Source organism: Coenobita brevimanus, chromosome 70, assembly GCF_032717465.1.
Source record: "Coenobita brevimanus isolate Jiangsu-jjx chromosome 70, ASM3271746v2, whole genome shotgun sequence".
NCBI lineage: Eukaryota > Metazoa > Arthropoda > Malacostraca > Decapoda > Coenobitidae > Coenobita > Coenobita brevimanus.
In genome coordinates, this window is record NC_137023.1 from 11,368,780 (window position 1) to 11,393,895 (window position 25,116).

The window sequence follows — 25,116 nt, forward strand, 5'->3', positions numbered from 1 at the left end:
GAGACGAGACTTGTGAGGGCCACGTAGGGTGATGGTGACGTGCATGTTGTTGGGGTAAGGGGTAGGGTAGCCAGGCGTAGTAAGATTCCCTCCGTAGCCAACAATCTCTGAGGTCTGGAGGGAGGGAGGGTCTGGAAAGGAAGAGAAAGGATTTGTAAAGGATAAGGAATTTTGTAAAAAGGAAAATTTAATTCAAAGTATTTGCTATTTTTGATTCTAAATTCGTAATGCAACAGATGAGAATGGTGTCGTAAGATTTTTTTTTTTTACTGTAAAGGTGAGGAGCTGAGGTATAAGAGTCTGCAACCGACTGTCTTTTCCAAACAAACCCGAAGAAAGGAAAGTTGCTATTAAAATCCGTATATTTGAAGTTCACTGAGAGCTGCAATAAGGTATAGGGAGTGAGAATGGGAATAGGTGCTGCAAGACAGTGTTGTAATCTCTAAAGTATGGAAATGTAGCTTAAATATTCCTTCACACCCTGATGTCTCTAACCTGGAAATGTGGTACTATCACACATGTTCAATAATAAATCCCACTCATGGATGCCAGCAGTTGCTATACAGTCACATAATGTCAGGATTATGTTATGAGATTGTGTGTGATTGTGCCATTGTTACAGGTTAAAGATGGTAGGATGGGAACGGATATTTAGCCGCTATTGTACCTTACCCCCTATCCAATTTTTCTCTGCATTTTCCTGTAAGTGTGAAAACTTATTTTTGGAGAGATTTTACATCCATTCTGGTTAAATTTTCTCACAAGGCACCATTAGCCTATAGCATGATATAATTATTCCACTTCACTGGTACAACTATCTCCTTCAGACTTTCTGGCATATTTCCAGTGACAATTCATTACACTCTTCTATCTGTATCTAACCATCTACTGTATCTATCAATCAACAAGCGCCTTAATTCTGTAATGGATGGCTACAGACGAATCACATCCATGTCACCCTGCCCTCTGCCATCAGGATCTCCTCTCTTAATCACACATCCTTTTCTCATATACTGCTTCACCTTATCCCTCCATCTCATCCTCGGTCACCCCCTCACTCTTCCCCTCTCCACCTCCCCCTCCACTTCACTCATAACACTCTCTTCTCATCATTACATTTTATCATTCCCGCGTAATAAGCCTCATTAACACATTCTTCTCCATCCTTCAGCTTCGTCACAGCCTTCCTCATTTTTACTAGCCACGTTCTCAGGCATCATTTTTTTTTCTGCACCAGAGTCAGTAATGATTATCACCGCATTCGTATTTTATTCACCTTTTTCATTTATTCAATGTAGTTTTTCCAGCTCTTCCACATTTTTCTCTACTGTTGGCTTTCCTTATTTACCCTATTTTCCTTATTATGATATTTAGAAACTTCTTTACAAAGGAGTTCTTGTTTAACAGGAGATTACGCCTTACTCTCTTTCTCTCTCTCTCCCTCTCTTAATATATATATATATATATATATATATATATATATATATATATATATATATATATATATATATATATATATATATATATATATATATGTATATATATATATATATGGTCGATGAAGACCGCAGCGAACTGCGAGTCGGTATGTGATACGCATTTTCAGACACATCGACAAGTCGAACGCACACTAAGTTAAACAGACACTGCTTGGTGATACCATATGTCTAAATCATACGTGCTCCCTACGTTCCAAATGGGTTGGTGGAGGATTTGTACCCCTCCCTGTAAAATCAGATGACTCAGAGTTCATGGAAGAGGGATAGGTGGACTTTATTACTCAACCGCCGGTGACAACAGGATTCTCCTGCTCGTCCTTCCTCTAAGCCATGTAACCATGTACAATGCTGGGTGGTTTACATCTATCGAAACCATACATGCTCCCTACGTATTAAGTGGGGTTGGTGGAGGATTAGTGCCCCTCCCTGTAAAACAATTAACTCTAAGCCTTGGCCACCCCGCTTCTGGGATACATGGCGTCTGACAATGAATGAATGAAATATATATATATATATATATATATATATATATATATATATATATATATATATATTGTGGTAGGTGGGGGCGCTCACCATCCACTCACTCGATGTAATGCTGCTCACGGATGTCTGCCCTTTCCTCTCCTCCTTCCTTCCCCCCTTCCTCCCCCTTCTGTCTTTCTTTACTTCATTCTTTCCTCGTCCTTCTGCCTACGGGTGACTTTACACTCCCTCTTTTGTCATTCTTCCCTTCATTCTTTCCTCTTCCTTGTATACTATGAGTGATTCTACACTGAGTGACAAGCCAAATGGTTTCCTGTACACCAGGAAACCATTTACTACGCTGGGTGGTAACCATATAACCAAATTATGGCACCTGAGGGTTTAGTGGGTAATTACGGCGCTCCAATCGGACTGAGCCGGTGAAGGTTTATATCCAAGGGATGGTTGGGATTTATTGCTCACGTAATGCCACTCAGGGATGAGTGAGGCTGGTTAATCTCATGATGTCGAGGAATGCTTGTTCTGTGCATGGAAGGCAGTAGTTTTGTAGTTTTGCACGATTTAAACCAGATTAATATATCTTTGTTATTATTATTATTATCATTATTTTTATTATCTGCTGGATATTTTTCTACGGCAAGGTATAACTTTTGTGGTTTTCACCTAACTTCAACTCGTCATTTTCATTTTTTTTCTTTTTTTTTTTTTACATACTACGATGAAGTACAACTATCCAGCTTCAACATAACACCACAACCAGCATCTTCCCATAAACAATGTACACTGATCAATCAAATAAAATGATTGCGATGCGAATAATGCTGCCGAGAAAAAAAAAAAAAAAAAGTGTGCATCTTTTTGCATTAGCTTTACCGCGCAATAAAATGCAGAAATAACCATAATCTATGTATCAATGCAGAGGCAGTTTATTGTAGTTTGGCATGGTTTAAACCTAATTTATAAATCTTTATTTTTTTTTTTTTGCCGAATATTTTTGTACGGCAAGGTACAAAATTTTTGGTTTTCGCTTAAGAACAACTCTTCATTTTGACGTTTTATTTTCTTTGTTCTCCTTTTCTGAACATACTGCCATAATGTACAACTATTCAGCTTTAAAATGACACCAAAACCAACATTCTATCATGAAAAGCGTATTTACACAGAGCGATCAAAGAAAAATATCGCGCTGCGAAAATGTGGGTCAGTGTGAGTGGCTGACTCAAGTACAGACATAATCTGCCCGACCCAGAAACCTGATAGCGCTAAGCCGAAAGGGGGGGGGGGGCATTATGCGCTTGATTAGGGATGTAGTGACGTGGGGAGTATGTCGATGGTCAGGTGGAGTGTTCCAAAAGCGTTGCATTGATGTTGATGATGGTAGTGGTGATGATGATGATGATGACGGTTGTGGTAGTGATGATGGTGCTGGTGGTGGTGATGATGATGATGATGATGATGATGATTGATGATGATGATGATGGTGGTGGTGATGGTGGTGGTGGTGATGATGATGATGATGATGATGATGATGATGATGGTTCTGATGGTGATGATAATGGTGGTGGTGGTGGTGGTGGTGGTGGTGGTGGTGGTGGTGGTGGTGGTGGTGGTGGTGGTGATGATGATGATGATGATGGTTCTGATGGTGATGATAATGACGTTGATGGTGGTGGTGGTGGTGGTGGTGGTGGTGGTGGTGGTGCTGATGATGATGATGATGATGATGATGATGATGATGGTGGTGGTGGTGGTGGTGCTGCTGATGATGAGTATGATGATGATGATGATGGTATTGGTAGTGGTAATATTGATGATGCGGGAGGTGGCGGTGGTGGTGGTACTGATGATGGTGGTGGAGGTTATAATGATATTTATAGTGTTGGCAGTGTTGGTGGTTTTTACCCTCCACCTGATGAAGGCACAGGACGGTACTGCTATCACTGGGATCAACAAGAATAGGTGGCGTTGAGATGTTGTTTCCGGAGCAAATCTCATAAAGTATTAACTATTGACTCAAGAAATTTCTCAGTTATGTGTCTTGTGACAAACTGGTGCCTTATGGTAGGTAGAATGCTGTCTTAAGTATTTTTTTTAAATAATGGAAAAGTAAAAACAAACAGATTTTTCTCGGATTTTTTATGCGACCTGCCGTTTATATGTTATACAGAGGGGAAAGGGATGAGGGCCATTATACGCCTGGTTAAGTGAGCAGGGAGGTGGGTGGCAGGTGCTTGGTCAGATGGAGGGTTGCAACAGCGTAGCACTGCTTATGTTTTTACCCTCCTCCTGACAAAGAGAGAGGAGAGTTCTGTTATAATTGGTGTCCGTCCAAAGAGCTTGGCAGCTAGGTGTAGAGATTTTTGTTTCCGGGGCAATTCTCACAAAGCTTTAACTATGGAGTCATGAAATTTCACATTGTTATGTTTCTTGATAACGCAAGTGGTGCCTTTGGATAGGTAGAATGCTGTGTCATAAGAATTTAAAAAATAATAATAATTTGGCTCATAGTTTTCAATGCAACGTGAGCAAGTAATCTGAAGTCAGAAAAAAAAAGAAAAAGTATTCACTGCAGTCATGAAATTTTACTGACTCATATAGTGAACTGGTGCCTTTTGATAGGCAGAATGCTATGTCGTTTTTATTTTTAGTAACGAAAGGTTGCTGGATCTTTGAAAGAAGTGATAATAAACAGGGGAATAAGCATGGATGTTAAAAAGGCTACTGGATGACAATGTCGTGATACCAACACTGACGAATGTAAGTGTAGCATGGACCTTGTTGGAAAGACAAATGTCAAAAGTGAGAGCAGTGAGAATGAGTTGAGAGGAGATTGTGGAGTTACATGGAGAGACCGACTAAAAAATGAGGAAGTGAAGCAGCATTGTGGTGTGGATGTGATAGAAAGCATTGGGAGAATTACACTGAGGTGATTTAGCCATGTGGAGAGGATGAAGAGCGAGAAACTAACGAGGAGAGTGCATGTGGGTGAGGTGGAGGGGAAAAAGAGAATGATGAGATGAAGGGGAGGAGTGGAGAGGTATATGACAGAGGGGCGTTTGAGCTGGGAGCAGGGCAGAAATGTGACAGGAAATGGGTGACATGGAGGCGATTTGTTTGTCCTCTTTATCTGATCCCATCCGTGTCGCCTGTAGCTAACTGCATCATCCACCCCTACCAAACCTCTTTCCAAAGATACTAGAAAAGGGCTCAGTGACTGATCCATAAAGCATGCCTTGAATCAACAGTGTCCAGTTTATCTAGCAGAGGAGTAAGTTATCACGTTGACAGCAAAGTCACAGACCGTAACGCGGGCAAACATACGACCTCCTCCTCTCTCCCTCCGAAAATTAGTTCTCTTCCTCACGTCATTATTCATCAACGCAACGACCTACAGATATGGGGATACTTTCATGCACAAAAGGAAGAGTTGGTGGGTAAAATGGCCGTTAGTTTGTTTCCCTAATTGCTATACTCTCCGAGATATTAAGGTCTGAAAACAATAAATTTTCAGCGGTTTCCGAGAAATTGTCCATAGTGAGGTGACGACTGCATTAAATATTTCCCCGCACATGGAGGTTGAGTAGCTTTTTTGAAAATAATGAATAAGTAAAAAATAATTGTTGTCGGAGATTTCAATGCGATCCGCTATCTCTAAGTTAAACATGGGGAAGGGGGGGAGGGTCATTTTGAGTTTGGTAAGGTGTGCAGGGTTCTGGGGGGGATTGTTTAGTCAGATGGAGGATTGTAACTGTGTAGGATTCATTATGATGTTGGCGTTTGTAGTGATGGTGGTGGTGGTGGTGGTGGTGGTGGTGGCGGTGGTAATTATGATGGTGATGGTAATGATGATGGTGTTGGTAATTATGGTGGTAGTTTTTACCCTGCAGATGACGAAATCGGAGGAGTGTATTGTTATCAGTGGGAAAAACAAGAATATATGGAGTAGAGATTTTGTTTTTGGAGCAAATCTCACAAAGTATTAATTCAAGGGTCATGAAATTTCATATAGTTATGTGTCTTACAGTGAACTGGTGCCTTTTGACAAGCAGAATGCTGTGTCTTAATTAGTTTTCTTCTTTTTTTTTTTTTAATGACAGTAAAAAAAATGATTTCTCAGATATTTCAATGCCACCTGCTGCTTTTGTGTTATATATAGAGAAGGGGGATGAGTTCCGTTATGCACTTTGTTAGCTGTGTGGGAAGGTTTGGGGTATGGTGCGTCGTCGAGTGGAGAGTTGCAACAACATAGCACCTACTATGTTTATTTAGTCATCATTTTAGAGCAGAAGTGATTACACGTAGGTAAATGGAATAGAAAAAGCCAGATGGATGAACTTGAATAGAGGTGTGTGGTGGCACACGCAGAGTCAAAGGGGGTGGGTTATAATGGAGTTAGAAAGGAGGAGTAGCCCATGTGGGGTAGGTGGAGGGGATAAGATGGGTGGGAGGTAAGACAGGGCAGAAGAAATATAAATGCGGAAGACTGAAGTATAACCCGGCCAGAGAGAGGCCACAGATACCTGGCATCGCTGACGTGGCATGGCAGTGACAGGTTGAGTCAATGCCTGCAGTTATAAGCACTGCTGTGATTGGATGCGGTGTTTTTTACCCTCCGACTGAGACAGGCAGAGGAGGGGACTGTTATCACTGGTGTCCGTTCATTGAGTTGGGCGGCTGGCTGCACTGATTTTCGTTTCCCGAGCACATCTCAGAAAGTATTAACTACTGAGTCATGAAATTTCACACAATTAGGTGTCTTATAGTGAACTGGTGCTGGGAGGGGGGGGGGTGAGGGCCATTATGCACTTGGTTAGGTGTGCCAGGAGCTGGGGGAGGGGGGGAATGGCTTGGTCAGCTGGAGGGTTGCAACAGCGTAGCATTGATGATGATGATGATGATGATGACGGTGGTTGTAGTGATGGTGCTGGTGTTGGTGATGATGATAATGGTGGTGGTGGTAGTGATTATGATGGTGGTGCAAGTGGAGATGATAATGATGATGATGGTGGTAGTAGTTTTAATGGTGGTAGTTTTTACCCGCACCTGACGAAGTCAGAGATTCGTACTGTTATCTCTAGGGTCAACAAGAATAGGTGGCATATAGATTTTGTTTGTATTAACTACAGAGTAATGAAATTTCACATAGTTATGTGTCCTATAGTAAAGTGGTGTCTTTTGATAGGTAGAATGTTCTGTCTTAAGTTTTTTTTATTCAAACCAATAAATTAATAAAAAATCTTCCTCAGAGATTTCAGTGCGAGTTGCTGTCTCTGTATTGTATAGAGGGGAGGGGGTGAGGGCCTTTATGCACTTGGTTAGGTGTGCAGAGAGCTGTGGGGTACGTGCTTTTTCGAGTGGACGGTTGTAGCCCCGTATTATTGCCTATGTTCTTTTTTTTTTCATCATTTTAGAGCAGCAGTAACAACACGTATGTGAATGGAACAGAAAAAAACAGATGGATGGGCTTGGACGGTGGTGTGTGGTGGCATTCGTAGTAGTCAAAGGGAGTAGGGTAATAGTGGAATTTGCAGAGAGGAGTAGCCCAGGTGAAGTAGGTGAAGGGAATAAGATGGGTGGGTGGTAAGGAAGGGCAGAACAAGTACAGCTGCACACGACTGAAGTACAGCCAGGCCAGAAAGAAGCTAAAGATACCTGGCAATCCAGACGTGGCGTTGTAATGACATGCTGTGAATCAACGCCTGCAGTTATAACCACTGTTCTGATTGTTATGCCCTTGGTGAGGTGTGTAGGGACATAAAGAGTCAGGTGGAGAGTTACAACAGTGTAGCATTGTCTATGTTTGTATCTATTACGGTAGCAATAGTGAACAAAACACCAACACACCACGGTGCATACCAACCACTCAGTGGTACCAGTACTTTGCACGTTCTGCTGACACTCGTGGACAAAGTGGTTAAATACAACAGGGACTCTGCGACTGACAGACTTGCCATATGTGTGAGATTATGGCGTTATGTATAATGAAGATTTACAGAAAAGTAAGAACTCGCAGCTCTCATATACCTGGTATCTCACGACCCATATAATAGGCTAGTATAGTCGACACTCACAACTTGGACTGTACTATAATTGCAGATCATGATGCAGATCTGTTTCTTGAGAAAAAGGAGAGGATGTAAACGTGTGCCCCTTGCCCCTTTCATCATTCTGCTACAGTAGGAGAAAAAGGAGCAGGTGGAGAAATTTACAAAGCCACACTGTTTTACGCAATAGATATATAATAATGTTAGGAAGTGAAGCAGTTGGAAAATATAAACAGTGAAAGGAGTAATGAAAGTAAAGCCTAATAGTAAGTATAAGTATTTGTACCGCATTTATATTATTCTAATTTGTAATTAGATTTGTAATAACTGGATACAAGCAGCAAAATTAAATCTTCACACCATTTCACTCTACAACTAGCAGCTGCAGTGCTGCATTAATCCACATCTACGGGCCACATTACTTACGTCGGCAATACGAGGAGGGGTGATAATAATTGTTCCGCCCAGTGGAGTCACAGGACACACATTAACTACACAAACCCAAGCAGATAGCTGTGGTGACGATCAATAATTCTTTGACACTGTCTCAAAACCGGGTTAGTTCCTAATGAGGTCTTATTAAAGTAACCAACAGTGTTCAAGTGAGTCAGAATGGTTGCGATCTTGTATCGTTAGTTCCAAACTCCAGACGTGTGAGAAGATTATTGACCCCAGTTATACAGTTGAATTCATAAGTCCGTGGTACATTGGGTGTTGTCTGTTGGGTATAACATCAGCTATTGGTGTCTGCATGAGACAGAACTGTACATTTAACCAAACTGACAGAAACAGCTTAGTAATCAGACTAATCGTAAGGTCGTGCTTACGCATTTCTCCCACATAAACAAAAACTGATAGTACTTCAAGCCTGCATATTAGGAACTGCAGGATTCAACTACACATAGTATAATACAACCCACCTGGCACCCTCCTGGAGCACACGTAGCCGCCAAACAGGTTACACTGATGGGCAGCGAGCACGAGGGGAGGGCGGTGCAGGCGGGGTCGCGAGTGTAGGCGGGGATGAGCGGCGGCCACCTCTTGCAGGCTCAAGCACAGGTCCTCCCCTCCACCCACAGCTCCTCCACCTTCTATCCGACCCAGAGCTGTTGGTGAGGGCAGAAGAAAAAAACATGGAGTTCTTTTTTTAGGATTTTCTTAATTTTGTAGATTCCACAAAAAAACTATTCATACTGCTAGTTAAGTTTTTATCTATTCATATTGAAACCTCCGCATGGATGGTTATTTCCTGGCATTAATAAACACGTCATCATCATCTATCTAACCCATTTATTTACAAAAACATTAAACCACGTCACACAGCAAACTGGGTTAATAGACCTAATCCCTGCCACATCCTTGAAGCAGATGTATAGTGCAGTACCTAGTCACTGTTTCGATCACACGTAAATCATTATCATCAACATCAACTCCATCAGTACCATCATCATCATCACCATCATCACACAAACTTACAAGATAAGTACGAATTACATTATCAGTGTCATAATCATCATCCAGCCCCTTCCTACAACCTATATTCAGTTTTATACTGTCCACATACAAAATCATGCTAATTGTAGTTCACACGTTACATATCCGTTACTAATATCAGACTCTGGGTACAGCTTTGATACCCCATAAACTGAGGCCTTGCAAGTCCTTCCCCAAACAAACAAATATCGCACACATCCTCACACGCATTTCACGCAATCACAGGAGCCAATCACCTTGATTACCTGCTGCAATTACGAGAACTACGACCAACATCTTACTGCATCTACCTCCACGTCTACCACTAAATTAGAGAGCCAAAGCTGCCACAACGTCCACCAGCAACACCAATAACACATTTGTAACAACTATCAACAGCACCAAAACAACCTCCATCACCAACAACACACTTGGTACTCAAACCAACATCACTAATACAAGCATCCCCAAACACCATAATTACACCTTACATCTCAGTTACCACCAACACCACAACTACTACCAGCACCACAACTACCACGAACACCACAACTACCACCGACACCACAACTACCACTAACAACACAAGTGCCACCAACACCAAAACTATCACCAACACCAAAGCTTCCACCAACACCAAAACCACCACCAACACCAAAACCACCAACAACACCAAAAACCACCAACAACACCAAAACTACCACCAACACCAAAAACCACAACCAACACCAAAACTACCACCAACACCACATGTGCAGCAGCATCAAAACTACCACCAACACCAAACTACCACCAAATATCAAAACTACCACCAACACCACATGTGCACCGGCATCAAAAACAATCACCAACACCAAGGTCACCACCATCCCTAAAACCACCACCAACCCCAGAACTACAAACAGCACCAAACACAATACCTGCCACCTCCAGTCGGCTAATTCGGGATACGAAAGAGTTTGAAAATTTGAGTTTCGTTAGTCTCAACAGTTCTTTCACTAGACCCACAGGCATATCAAGAAACATCTCAGCTAACAGGATAAATTTCAAATCACAACGATCTGGCATGAATTCGTTACGGGTCGTTGTATAAGTGCCAAAGTTATGACATAAGAAAGTGTGTGAGAGGCGTACTGTGCGTACGATTGATGCTGGACACTGGTAACATGTTGCCTGTTTTATAGCCTGAGCCTCATTTACTAAGCAAAAACACAAACATACAAATACTACATGTACCAACTCATTTATGTAACAAATGGACGAATCAGTCATGATGTCAGCTCCATACTCCTCCACTGCACTTATCACCATCACTTTAACCACAATAAAATCCCGCATCTACCACCTATTCCGACACTGGACAGCATTTCTCACATTTACCAGTAATCCCCACACCTACCAACAATCCCACACTTACAGTCATTTCCATCACCTACCAACAATCCCACACTTACTATTATTTTCACCACCTACCAACAATTTCCATACCTGCCAACATCCCAACACCTACCAACGATTCCCACACTTATGAACAGTTCCCATGCATACCAATAATTCCAGGACCTACCAACATTTCCCACACTTGTCAACAATTCCAGCACCTACCAACAAGTCTGCCACCTGCCACCAGTTCCTACAGCTAAAACCAATTCCTACAACCACCACGAATTCCCATAGCTACCGCCGATTCCTATAACTATCATCAATTTCCACAGCTATTACCATTTCCTTCAGCTACCACCAATTTCTAGCTGCCACCAATACCTTAAACTACCACCAATTCCTACAGCTGCCACCAATTCCCACAGCTACCGCAACTTCTCACATTTACCACCAGTTCATCCCTGCTTTTCAACTCACCTGATACACTGAGGGGTGATCCATCCTGCCATGTCCAGGTGCGGGCGTGTGGGTGCTGCCGACCGCCTACCCAGTACACACCGCCCACCACGTAGTCAGGCAGATCCCTCAGCTCAGACCCAAGCCACCCCGCCACATCAGTATCTTCAACCCGTGACAGCTCGCCCTGTATGGTTAGGTTAAGTTAACAGGTTAAATATGGTTAGGATAAGTTTTTTTCATTTTTCATTCATTGCCAGACGCCATATATCCCAGACGGGGTGGCCAAGGGCTTAGAGTTAATTGTTTTACAACAGGGAGGGGCACTAATCCTCCACCAACCCCACTTGACACGTAGGGATGTGTATAAGTATGGTTAGTAAATCAGAATAGGCCACAGTAGGTCATACAGGACTGCTGCGAATGGTTCGATTAGGTTTGATTGGGTTAGGTTATCAGGGTCAGTTATGCTGAGTAAGATTATTCCATCTTGTTGGGGGTCGTGAAGTTGAGTCGGGGGTAAGCGCCTTAATTTGTCCCATTCAGTAGGCCATGTCCTTCCCCTGCTGCAGTGGTGTAGGCTACTATGCGTGGGCATATTAGCGTCTGGGGAGTGTCAGAGATGAAGACATCTGCTGCATATGTAACATTTTGCAGTATAAGTGATGTCCATTCTTTTGACACAAGTGATATTCCAGTACGTATGTATTTTCATAGAAACACGTGGTTAGCATCATCATCATAGTCTGAGCCATAATATAATGAAGGTGGCTGTTGAGTGTGTAATATCCTTCATACTGAGCATAAGAGAGGACAACTGTAGTAGACCAGTTGGCCCACGCTAGGTAGCTCATACAAGAGGGTGGCTAAACTACTAGAATAAAACAAAGATAGCAAAGAAGGGGCACGAAGAAAAAATCAGAGGCTAGGAGGAAGCAAAACGGCTCCTTACAGAGTTTAATAGCAAACACGAAAACTCATGGTATCTTCATTTACTTTCTTATGAAACATAAGGGTGTAAAACTAACTGACGAAACTTCAGAGTGGATGGGTGAAGTATTCATGAAGATGTACATAATAAGGGTTGAACCCTCTTTTAACGTGGCAGTCGTTGGAATCGTCTCAATCCTCCAGGCTTTAAAGGACACTCTTCCTTCCTTGGATCGATTTGCCCTTAAGGTGGAGCCTAGAAATTAGGAAACCTCGACGATGAAAGAATAGATGTTTGGTCCTTTCCTCTGGATGCTGTTAACAATCTTCATTAATATTATCCTGTGGCTTTCCACCCCATGCATTCAAGGGACAGAATGATGACAATGATAATGATGAAAATAACGGTTGTCCTGAGTTAAACTGGTGGCCTTATAATCCTCACTTTACGACTGTTTCATGCTACATTATTTACAGTATTTATCAAATATACAGTATGTTGTGTAATGTTTACTTAGTAGGTATTCGCAGAATACACTTTTTGCATAATTTACGTAAAGAACAAACAAAAATTACTAAAAACACCCCCAGTGACCAGTTCAGTTTCACACACTTGTTTATATATTTTACAGACTTCATTTCCTCAGGTAAAAAAAAAAAAAATGGGTTGCCATAAAACATGGGAAACGGTGGTGCGAAAAAATATAAAGCATGTTTGTCAACTCCACAACACGCTACATTCCGCTGTTCTTACAGTGTTACTGTCTGTACACAAAATTAAAAATGGTACACACACACACACACACACACACACACACACACACACACACACACACAGAAAGAGAGAGGAGAGAATACAGATATTTGGTTATAATTGTGTATACATATATATATATATATATATATATATATATATATATATATATATATATATATATATGTGTGTGTGTGTGTGTGTGTGTGTTAGGGTGGCCCATCAGTACATGGGGATTCTTTTTTGGGGGGACAGCTTTCCTCTCATGCCCTAATTCGAAGTGATATTGGATTTTTAAAAAATCTACTGAAAGTTTGTAGCGTGATATCTCATTATTTATTGTATGCTCAAAGCCCTCCTTTTCCTGAAACTTGATAAAATAAAGTTTTTTCTCTTCTGCAGGTGAAGCATGGCTACTACTTGGGCAAAGAGTGAATTAAATATGCTGAAAAGCAGTGCCCCGTATGTTGGAGGGCCGAAGCTCCCCTCCAGAAATGATGCCCTCCGCCACTACTTGTTTGCCTTGAAGGACCTCAAGATGATCAAACAAGATGCAGCCCAGGATGTAATAACTGTATTGAAAGTCACGTGCGACAAGGCTGGGATACCAATTCGTTTACTTCAGCATGCAGTTATCCAGCTTGAGAGATACACAGAGGTGTGGGAGGGCCTAAAGAACATGCGTCATCGAAGTGAGACTCAACTGAAGAATGAGTAAAAGTCTGTGGCAGAACTGGAAGACTTTTCTGATACTGTTTATCAGTTTGCTGACGGATGGTTGGACAATGTCGCGAATTGTAAGTTCCTTCAACCTAACATGGAATCTGGTCGTCCTGGCTGTATGTCTGCGTTGGAACGTGTGATGATGTAGGACAAGGAAAAGGCAGAGGGAGAGAGGCAGCTGCTTCAAACAAGAGAACAAATAGTGTGAAGTAGAAATACAGGTACCGCCTGGATGTCGTTCTCGAGACATCCTCATCCTCAGGTACCGAACATACTGACAGTGATCTCCAGCCACTCGGTGCTGTCGGAGGGGCATATTTTTGACTGAAAGGGAAGAAGAATGTTCTCACCACTCATGCTTTGGTGGCAATGGACAGAACGAAGATGAGTCACCGAGATGGAGTTCATCTAGTGGAGCAGCATAGTAACTATTTACATAACAACTGTGCATTTAATAATGAAAGCACAAAACTTGGAACAGAGATAGAGTAGTGGCATGTGAATAATTTCAGATATGGAACCACTTGATACTGGACTTGAGTGGCAGTTTATGCCAAATTGGTGATATATTACAATATGAGAAATCAATTAATATTGATTTTATTTACATGATATAAGCATAATTGACCTTTAATTTTACCCAACATTTGTCTCCCCTACCCAAACCCCCCTATTTCCCCCAGTCCTGTATGTGCTGGGCTATATGGTCTACTGAATTTTTATATAATGTTCTGTAAATAAATAATTAATTGTAAATTAATATATAAATAAATACATAAAGGCCAAACGGATCCAGTGGAACTGGCCCAAGAAATATGGTGAAGAAAAGTTTATGATCCTGGGTGGTCTCCACATTGAAATGGCAGCTCTAAGAATGGCAGGCAGTTGGCTGCAGGGTAGTAGTTGGGCAGAAATCCTGGTGCATGCTGATATTTCCATTCCAGGAACTGCAGACTCCTTCCTAAAGGTTGCTCATGTCAGACACACCAGACGAGCTCATCAGGTAACAGCTGCAACCTTGAATATCCTACAGCACAAGGCTTATGACAAATACACTGAAGATGCCAAAAGCGATCGTCATGATCCGCAAGAGTTTGGTGTCTTTTATATCACCAAAGAGCTGACAGCTGTTCCCAGTCTCAGTACTGGGCAACCACCCTCAACCTAGAGCTCTGGTCACTATGAGAATCAAGCTTTGCACTATACATAGAAGCTCTTACTGAACTAGGTCAGCGATTTTTTGCTTTGGACCACACTCATTATTCTCTTTGGGTTCCAGTCCACTTGAAGGACATAACAGAGCTCTCACACAAACATCTTGGTTTGGCTGGGACATTTCACAGCAAGAAAAGACAGCCCATCGTTTTTCTGCAATAGTTCTTGACCAGGCCCATGAGCAAAACAACAAGCTGCCTCTCAGTTCTAGAAAATCCAAGTTCCAACTATGAGTAAGCAGCGGCTAGCCTTCGCAGAGGACAACTGCGGACTCTTCTCCAGGCTGTACATAGTTTGACAAACTAGAGTTGGTGATTTGCATAAGTTTTTCAAACATGAAAACCGGTGCCATATCCATGGAGTGACTTTATGCTGGAAGTTACTGTTCCCTTCTCTATTAAGCCTAAATTAACCTAACCTAACCTAACCAAACATAACCTAACCTTAACCTAACCTTATCCTAGATCAACCTAACCTAAATAAACCTAAATTAAACTAATTTTAATTCACGAAATGACTAATTTCACAATCTGCATGTAACATACATATATATCTTTATTTATATATATCCATATATCGACCTATAGTTACCTACAGGTCGATAAGACATCCAACTATCTTCCTGGCACATGTATTTCATACAATGTTGTTGATAAATGGCACAAAATTTGAGATAACATGCAGATACTTTCAAAATGGAAGCTAAACGCCACTAGGCGCATGCACACTGAGCGGAACGGTAACTTTCAGCATAAGTCACTCCGTGCATACGACACCGGGCCTATCCACCAGCACTCTCCAGTGACAGGAAATTCCACATCAGCAAGAAGGCCGACTTGTCCACGCCCCTTGAAAAGCTTAAAGATAAGACCACTACTGTTCCACATGCCATCTCCATTATACTCAATGGGCCTGCTGTTGTGCAGACGTTGAAGCCAGGAGGTACTGTAGCAGGACATTTCGAGAATACAACACAGCTGTGTTCATTCCCTATACTGAATAGCAGCTCAAGCATTGATCTCGTCTTGACCTGGTATGGGATCGCTATCTGGAGTCTGGGAACCTAAAAGCATCAGCAAGAGGTGGTCATGGCAAGGGCATTCAAAGATGCGACACTGCCTCTGCTCCTCTACCTAGCAACTGGCATAACTTTCTCCACAAGTGAAAATAATGAGGAACTCTTCAGCTTCTTATTAGAACAGGTTACACAGTTAGTCAACAAAGAAGGTAAGCAGCTGGTTGTCACAGACAGAGAACAGGTACTCATGGTTCCACCCTGGGAAGACACTGCCAACTTGGCCCTATGCAACCATGAAGAGACCGACACCTGGATAATTGTTCATGCAGCTGATACTTCTTTTTTTTTTTGTGAGGAAGAAGGAACCAAAGGCCATGAGCCCGCAGTAACAGTTCCCTCCAAGAGAAAAACAAAATACAATATAGAGCCAAATTCAAGATCCGATCATTTTGAGATGCCTGGACACACTGCGTTTGAAAGACTGGAGATCATAGGCAGCAGGAAATACAGACAGAGGGAGACAGTTCCAGAGATGACCTGTTGCATAAATGAAAGACTGGGAGTAACGGTTAACTCTTGCATTAGAGAGTTGGACAGAAAAGGGATGAGAGTTTGCTGCCAGACGGGTGCTACGCGCCCGTCGTAGAGGTGGAGGAATGCAAGCAGACAGTTCAGAGGAGCAGTGACCATTAAAGTAGCGATAGAAAAGAGATAAAGATGCAACAGTGCGGTGAAGAGACAGAGGTTGAAGGGAGTCAGTGAGAGGAGGAGAGTTAATGAGACGAAAAGCCTTTGACTCCACCCTATTGAGAAGAGCTGTATGTGGGGAGCCTCCCCACACATGAGAGTTGTACTCCACACAGGGGCGGATAAAACCCCTGTATAGAGTCAACAATTGTGCAGGGGTAAAGAAAGAGCGGAGTCAGCTTAGCACACCCAATCTCTTGGAAGCAGATTTTACAAGAGATGTAATATGATCTTTCCAAGATAAGTCCCGAGTAAATGAAACCCCAAGCATGTTCAAGGATGATGCAGGATTAAGCTGAATATTATTAAACATTAGTGGGTATACCTGTGGAAGATTTTGTCGGGTTGATAGGTGTAAGAACTGAGTCTTAGATGCATTAAAGACAACCATATTATTTTTACCCCAGTCAGAGATACGAGCCAAGTCAGACATTAGGTGTGCCATAGCCTCATCCCTTGTTTGTTGAAGTAACTGTTGAGATGGGCGTTGCGGGAACCAAATGGAAAGGTGAAGGGTGGAGTCATCAGCGTATGAGTGGATAGGGTTAGATGTACAGCTTAGAAGATCATTGATGAATAAAAGGAAGAGAGTTGGTGATAGGACAGAGCCCTGAGGAACACCACTGTTGATAGATCTAGGAGAAGAAGATGGCCGTCTACAACAGCGGCTATAGAACGACCAGAAAGGAAGCTAGCGATGAAGGCACAGATAGAAGGATAGAAACCGTAGGAGGGCAGTTTGGAAATTAAAGATTTATGCCAGACTCGATCGAAAGCCTTTGAGATGTCAAGTGCAATGGCAAAGCTTTCGCCAAAGTCCCGAAAGGAGGATGACCAGGAGTCTGAAAGGTAGGTGAGAAGATCGCCAGCGGAGCGTCCCTGACGGAACCCATACTGACGATCGGAAAGAAGGTTGTGATAGGAAAGATGCCTTAAAATTTTTCTATTAAGAATTGACTCGAAAACTTTTGAAATGCAGGACGTTAAAGCAATTGGACGATAGTTGGAGGGTTGGGAGTGGTCACCCTTCTTTGGGACCGGCTGAATGAGAGCAAACTTCCAGCAAGAAGGAAAGGTACAAGTTGACAGACAAAGGCGAAAGAGTTTGCCTAGGCAGGGTGTAAGCACAGAAGCACAGTTCTTAAGAACAACAGGAGGGACCCCATCAGGCCCATATGCCTTGTTAGTACTGAGGCCAGTGATGGCAGTAAATACATCAACAGAAGAAATTTTAATGTCAGCCATGAGGAAGTCAGAGGGGGGAAGTGATGGAGGAACAGCACTGGAATCGTCTAAGGTGGAATTGGAGGAGAAAGTCTGTGCGAAGAGATCTGCTTTATCAGTAGAAGAAATAGCTACAGAACCATTAGAACAGAAAAGAAGAGGGAAGGATGATGAGGTAAAGTTGTTAGAAAGATTTTTGGCAAGGTGCCAGAAGGAGCGGGAAGAATTCGAGTTGGAGAGTTGAGAGCATTTAGTATGGATGAAATTATTTTTAGTAGAGCGAAGAACAGACTTAGCACGATTCCGGGCAGAAACGTAAAGATGATGTGATTCAGGGGTGGGTTGGCTCCGGTACCTTTTGTAGGCCCTCTCCTTGTTGCAGACAGCATTAGAACAAGCGTGATTAAACCAAGGCTTTCTTGCGTTAGCCAAAGGATATGAGAAAGGAATGTATACTTCCATGCCCGAGAGAATAACCTCCGTAATGCGCAAGGCACACTCAGATGGCTCACGGCCATGGAAGCAATAATCATTCCAGGGAAAATCAAAGAAGTACTGCCTGAGGGCCTCCCAGTCCGCGGCTCCAAAATGCCACAGACGACGTTTCCCTGGAGGGTCCACAGGTCGTACCGGAGTGAAAGAACAGGTTAAGGTAATAAGGTTGTGATCGGAGGAGCCCAATGGAGAGAAAAGATTAACAGAGTAAGCAGAAGGATTAGTTGTGAGGAAGAGGTCAAGTATGTTGGAGCTCTCTCCAAGGCGGTCAGGGATACGGGTAGGGTGCTGTACAAGCTGCTCTAGGTCATTAAGGATAGAAAAGATGTAGGCTTGTTCACCAGGTGGATCCGTGAAAGGAGAGGAGAGCCAAAGGTGGTGGTGAACATTTAAATCTCCAATAATGGAGATTTCAGAGAAAGGAGAAATGGATAGAATGTGTTCCATCGTAGAAGTAAGATAGTCGAAGAATTTTTGATAGTCAGTAGAATTAGGGGATAAGTAAACAGCACAGATATATTTAGTCAGAGAATGACAGGAAAGCCGAAGCCAGAGTGTGGAGAATTCAGAAGAATCAAGTTCAGGAACACGAGAGCAAGATAAGTCGTTGCGTATATATACACAACAGCCACCTTTGGCTTTGAAATGAGTATAGAGAAAGTAGGAGGATACAGAAAAGGGTTTGCTGTCAGTTGCTTCAGAGAGCTGAGTCTCTGTTAGAAAAAGAAGGTGAGGTTTAGAGGAGGAGAGGTGGTGCTCAACAGATCGAAAGTTAGAGGAAAGGCCGCGAATGTTGCAGAAATGAAGAAGAAGAGAGTCAGACAGTGGTTCCAGGCACCTTGAGTCGTCACCGGGAGAGGGGCAGATGGTGGGGGCATTTATGTTCCCCCCCCCCTGGGGATTCCAAGGCTTGGTAAATCGACGCCATTTTTGGTGAATTTTGAATAAGAAGTGTAGTGTGTACTGTGCATGAAGTTTGGTGAAGATAGTTAGAGACATTTGTACTGGAGAGCATGCTGGCCTACTCTCTGTGTAACTGAGACACTGAAAAAGTTCAGCAAAGGGGGATGGTCAGGAACTAGTCCTGAGGGCTGATGAAACGGGAGCTCCAGCACTCCCTGTCATCAGCTTTCCATCCACCTCGGGAGTACTGCCCTGCTCGACTGGTGCTACAGTCTACTCCACTGAGTGTGTCATCAGCTAATACTCATTTGGACCATAGATACAGACGTTATCGCCCTTACAGCTGCTCTAGCACATGGACTGTGTGAGGTACTCGATGAACTATGGCTTATGTTTAGCACAGGCTGAACTCTGGTACATAGCAGCACATCAGACTGCAAAGACTGTGGGACCTGAGAATTCAAGAGTTCTTCCAGTGTTTCATGCAATAGCAGGCTGTGGTCTCTGCCTTTGTGGTTCGTAGTAAGAAGGCAGTTAGGGCCACGTGGAATGTATTCTCAGAAGTGAAAACCACCTTCCCCAGTCTGGCTTCCACACCAAGTGAGCCGCCTGATGTCCTGTCGAGGGATTCATTGTGCTATTCCATGACCGTATTGGCACATGCTCTTATATGAACTTGCCAAGGAAGTAACTCTTCTCACAAAAATCAAGATCGCAGTATGGTCCCCCACCAACACAAGCAGCTCTGGAGCAGCACAAAAGTAGAATTGCTTACCAAGTTGGGCATGCCTGGGGGCAGGCCACAGTAGCGTTCGTCAACCTGCCATCTCCATGTGACTGGGGCTGGGTGAAGTGGGGGGGATAAGCGGGAACTACGCTGGACCACTCTCCCTGAATCATCCAAGACATGTTATAAGTTCATTTCTTCTGCTTGCAGGAAACACTGTGGTGGCAAGTGTAAATGCAGAAAAGCTGCACTTAGATGCACTGGACTTTGTGCATGTGAAGGTGCCTGTTAAGGCTGAATCTCTGTATGTTTGTTTGTTTGAAACATTTTTGTTTTGCTTTTCAATGTAATATTTTTTTCCATGTCTTTATATTCAGTGCAATTAACTCTTAAATATCATAAATGAATTTTGGGAATGAAGTCTGTAGCCATAAAAAAATCAAAAACAGAAATAACGATCTTGGCATGTCCTGCGAGGCGGCCATCGTGAAATCCAATATGATGCGCCCAGAGGTCGAGTTTCTAGTGGTTCCATATCTAAAAATAATTATCACGTATTACTCTACATCTGCTCCAAAGTTCACACTCTCATCATTATATACACAGTAGTTTGGCTATGCTGCTGTATTAATACAATTGTAGGAGTTCTCCACACACCTGGACATGACGTCATTGCGAACAACGTAAGCAGCCCTTCCGTTCAAAGACATCAAAAGATGTTTCGGGAACAATACACTCAAGATCTGAAAGAACAGCTCCATTCAGAGACGCCTCTATCATTCCATATTGACACGAAGCTGATGGAAGATCTCACGGGGATTGAGAAAGTAGATCAACTTCCAATCATAGTGTCCGGATCAGCAGTTCAGCAGCTGCTAGCTGTGCCATCACTTCCTAATAGTCAGGAAAAGACCACTGCCAACAAGCTGCTGGAAACAGTGGATGACTGGAATATTGAGGACTGAGTGAAGGCACTGAGTTTCGACACAACAGCCAGCAACATCTACCTCCATAGTGGAGCCTGCTGCCTGTTCTCAAGAACCTTGGGCAGGGACCTCCTCTTCTCCTGCCAGCATCAGATCTTAGAGATCTTGCTGCAAGATGCATTCAGTACCATGATGGGCCCATCAAATGGTCCTACTATTCAAATCTTCAAGAGGTGCCCGGAATATTGGCCCCATACTGTCTTCACAGACTTCAAGGCTGGTGTGGAGGACGTTGATGTTGTTGCTGCTCTTAAGGAACGAAAGGAAGAACTCATCACATTCCTCTCACAACAGCTGGACATTCTGCAACTTTGCGATGATTATCAAGAATTGTTGGAGCTATCTCTTCAGTTTCTCAGAGTGAAGTTTCCCTTTGGACCCTGCCTCCGGAAGCCTAGAGGCTTGCACCATGCAAAACTCATGGCAAGCATCCTCTGCAGCTTAAAGATCTTCATGTTTCGAGATACAGGATTCAAGATTTCTGCAAGCCACCTTCGAGCCCCGAAAGAATTCAGCATATTTGGAAGCCTTTTCTATGTGAAGCCTTGGTTAAACTCTCGTCTCACTGCTAAGGCTCCTTTGACTGACTTGAACCTGCTACATATTCTCCACAAGACTTCCATCCCCTCAGCCAAAGGGGCATTAAAAATATTGCTTGGACACTTTGGTACATGAGTGAGCAACTAGTAGCCCTAGCGTTTTTCAACCCAAGTGTAGAAGCAAAGAACCATGCTCCAAGCATTGGAACGTGAGAAAGAAGAGGAGGAAGTGCCGAAAAGTATTTCTGTGCTCCCGTCAGAGATCCCAGGGAAGACTCTCTCGGGATTTGTCTCCAGCAGAATGAAGAACATCTTCAAGATCCTGCACATCCCTGATTCATGAGTTTACAATAATCTAAAAACCTGACAAGACAACAACCACTTGTTGAAAGCCCTAGAGGTTGTTCAGGAGCTAAATATGGTCAACGATACCGAGGTAAGGGCCGTTGCTTCGGTCCAGGAGTAAAACAAACTCTTGACAAAGAACCCAGAGCAACACCAGTTCCTCCTTCAAGTGGTCCACGACAACAGGAAGCGATTCCCGGGAAACAAAAAGTCCATAATTGCAGGGAAACTGGTATAAAGGGTTGTAATGACATTTTTTTTTTCCATTCTTTTTCCCATGGGTGGCGCCAAGAATTTTCGAACTGAAAAGGCAGAAAATTTGTCAATTTTTAGTCCCGAAAAATTGTAAGAAACAAGCAAAAATAGTCCAATCTTATACATGTATCTCAGAAATACGGGGGTGACTGAAAAACGGGGGGCAGGCCCCTACTGCACCACCCCTGGTACCGTTCATGCCCTTTTCAAATTCTTAAGTTCCTCAAGTCAAATAAAAATATGAAATTTTCAGTTAACGTTGCGTTATCAAAGCCTCCCTACGTTGCCAAAATCCTCCCTCCCAAACCTGAATTTAGTCTACTGATAATAATTTCTTCGGCATTCCTGTTGCAACATCATCTACCAATGGTCCAACTGCTCTGCCTGCTGAACTTACGGGCGGTGTGCCACTGAAAAATAGTAGGCAGTCTCGGCAAATCAGAGACCAGGACATTAAAGCAACTGAAATCCATGAAGATATACGTGGATTGTGTAAGAGGCCTTTCAGAAGACTACAGACTTAATATGCTAAGGACAGATTTAGAAAACATTTGTTGGGACATTGTAGGTCTGAGTGAGATCCAGTGAAAAAGAGAAAAATTAACTGAGCTCCATGACAGCAACCACCTATTTTACTACAGAGAAAGACAAAATGAAAGAGTTACTGGTGTAGGATTTCCAAGCAACAGAAATCCTGCAGATAACATTCTTAAATTCAGCAGTGTATCAGAGTAGCATGGATTGTAATTATATTTGGCAAAAGATACACCCTGAATGTAATATAGATACATACACCAACGTCTCAAAGCTCAGATGAAGAAACAGAAACATTCTATGACGTTATCTCCACGATTAAGAAAGAAGAAAAGACCACGAACAGTATATTCATTGAAGACTTAAATGCAAAAGTTAGCAAATCGAGAAATGGAGAAGCGTTTACTATGGGAAAACTGGGAGTGGGAGATAGGAATGACAGAGGTGAAAATGTGGTAAATTTGGCTGAAATGTGTAACATGAGAATTATGAACACATTCTTTCACAATACAACGGGGAGATAGTGGACCTGGAGAAGTCCAAATGGAGAAAAAGAGAATGAACTGACTTCATTATAGCAAGTAAGAGTAACACAATCGAAAATATTACAGTTATCAACAAAATAAATATAGGATGTGACCATGAAATGGTAAGCTGCACGGCCAGATTCTATTTCAGGAGTGAAAGAAAGAAGCTGGTTAAAAATAAAAAGATATGCTCTCAACGAAAACAAAGTGGCCTTTCAGTTCGAAATAACGAACAGATTTCAGGTTCTCGGGTATGCTAAGTGTGACACCGATGAGTTGACTGATAGACTAACAGAAGTGTTAAAAAATCAACGGAGGTAGACGGGAAAGGTAATACAAGGAAACCCAACAAATATTTAAAAATGACCCTCAAGCTCATGAAAAGATGGAAAATTAAAGACAAGGAAAGATGAAACTGGAAGAACGGAATTTTATGAGCTTATCAACAAGAGACAGAAAAAAAAGTAAAAACATGGATGAGATAATAGATACCATCAAAATGGGGAAAAAGTCAGAAACAGGTCCGACGTAATATGGCATTAGGAAAGCAACAAATTATATCACTGAAAAACAAAAACGGTGACGTCATTAAATGCAGAGATAGGATGTGAAGAGAGTCCCAAAGAATTTTACAGAGAACAGTATGCATCAGAGACAATACCAATAGTACCAATAGCTAACTTTTTAGTTGATACAAGTGAAATACCTGAGGTAACACCTGACGAAGTTAACGTTTCTCTTAAAAGTATGAAAAGAGGTAAAGCCCCAGGAGAAGATGGAATAGTAACAGATTTACTGTTGGATGCAGAAGTGCAAAACAGGCTCGCCCACTTATTTACTTCGTGTGAAAAGAAGAAGAAAATTTTCAAATCATGGTGTAGGCAATAGTTATTTTGCTTTACAAAAACAGCGACTCAAAAGATCTTGATAACTATAGACCCATTAGATCATTACCAGTTACATACAAAAACTTCGCTAAATTCCTTATGAATAGAATAACAACAAATCAATGAAAACCAACGTTGTGAGCAAGAAGGATTCCGAAACGGATAATCGACTACTGATCATCTTCACACAATGAATCAGCTTATGAACAAAGCTACAGAATGTAATAAACCACTGTGCGTAGGTTTTGTTGATTACAAAAAAGGTTTTCGAGTCAGTGGAGCACATAACAATTATAATTTCACTGCAGAAACAAGGAGTAAATGAGAACATTGTAAAACTGCTGGAAAACATATGTAGAGTAGGAACTATCTATCTATCTATTGCCAGAAGTCTTAATCCCGTAAGGGGGGTCACAAACAAATCGCCTCCTTGTCGCCCTCTCCTCCGCCATTTCATTGTTCTGCTCCCAGCTCACACCCCTTTCTCTCATATATACCACTCCACTCAATCCCTCCATCTCATCCTTGGCCTCCCCCTTCCTCTCTCCCCCTCCACCTCACTCACATATTGTACACTCTCCTCGTCAGTGTCTCGCTCTCCATCCTCTCCACATGGCCAAACCACCTCAGTGTGTTTCTCCTAACGCTTCCTATCATATCCACATCCACACCAAAACGCTCCTTCACTTCCTCATTTGTCAGTCTGTCTCTCCATGTGCCTCCACATGCTCCTCTCAGATAATTCATTTCCACTGCTCTCACTCTTGACTTCAGTCCCTCCAACAAGGTCCAAGCTTCACTTCCATACGTTAGAGTTGGGTTCAAAATGCTGTCATGCAGTAACTTTTTCAGTTCCATGTTCACTTCCCTGTTTCTTATCAATGCTTTCAAAGAACCAGCAACCTTTCTTCCTTGTTGCACCCTTTCAAAAACTTCACCCTGTAAACTTCCATCTTTACTCATCAC

The 25,116-nt window shown here is 42.5% G+C and overlaps 1 protein-coding gene across 1 annotated transcript in view; it reads right to left on the bottom strand.

Moving 5' to 3' along the window:
• LOC145406388 (uncharacterized) overlaps positions 1-25,116 on the bottom strand; it is a 246,849-nt gene that overhangs the window by 122,453 nt on the left and 99,280 nt on the right. Inside the window, exons 6-8 of the mRNA XM_080277552.1 lie at positions 11,363-11,528; positions 8,950-9,135; positions 1-131 (exon numbers count right to left, since the gene is read on the bottom strand). The exon at positions 1-131 is cut by the window's left edge and continues 128 nt beyond it. Coding sequence (XP_080133678.1) covers positions 1-131; positions 8,950-9,135; positions 11,363-11,528 — 483 coding nt within the window. The remainder of the gene's footprint in view (positions 132-8,949; positions 9,136-11,362; positions 11,529-25,116) is intronic.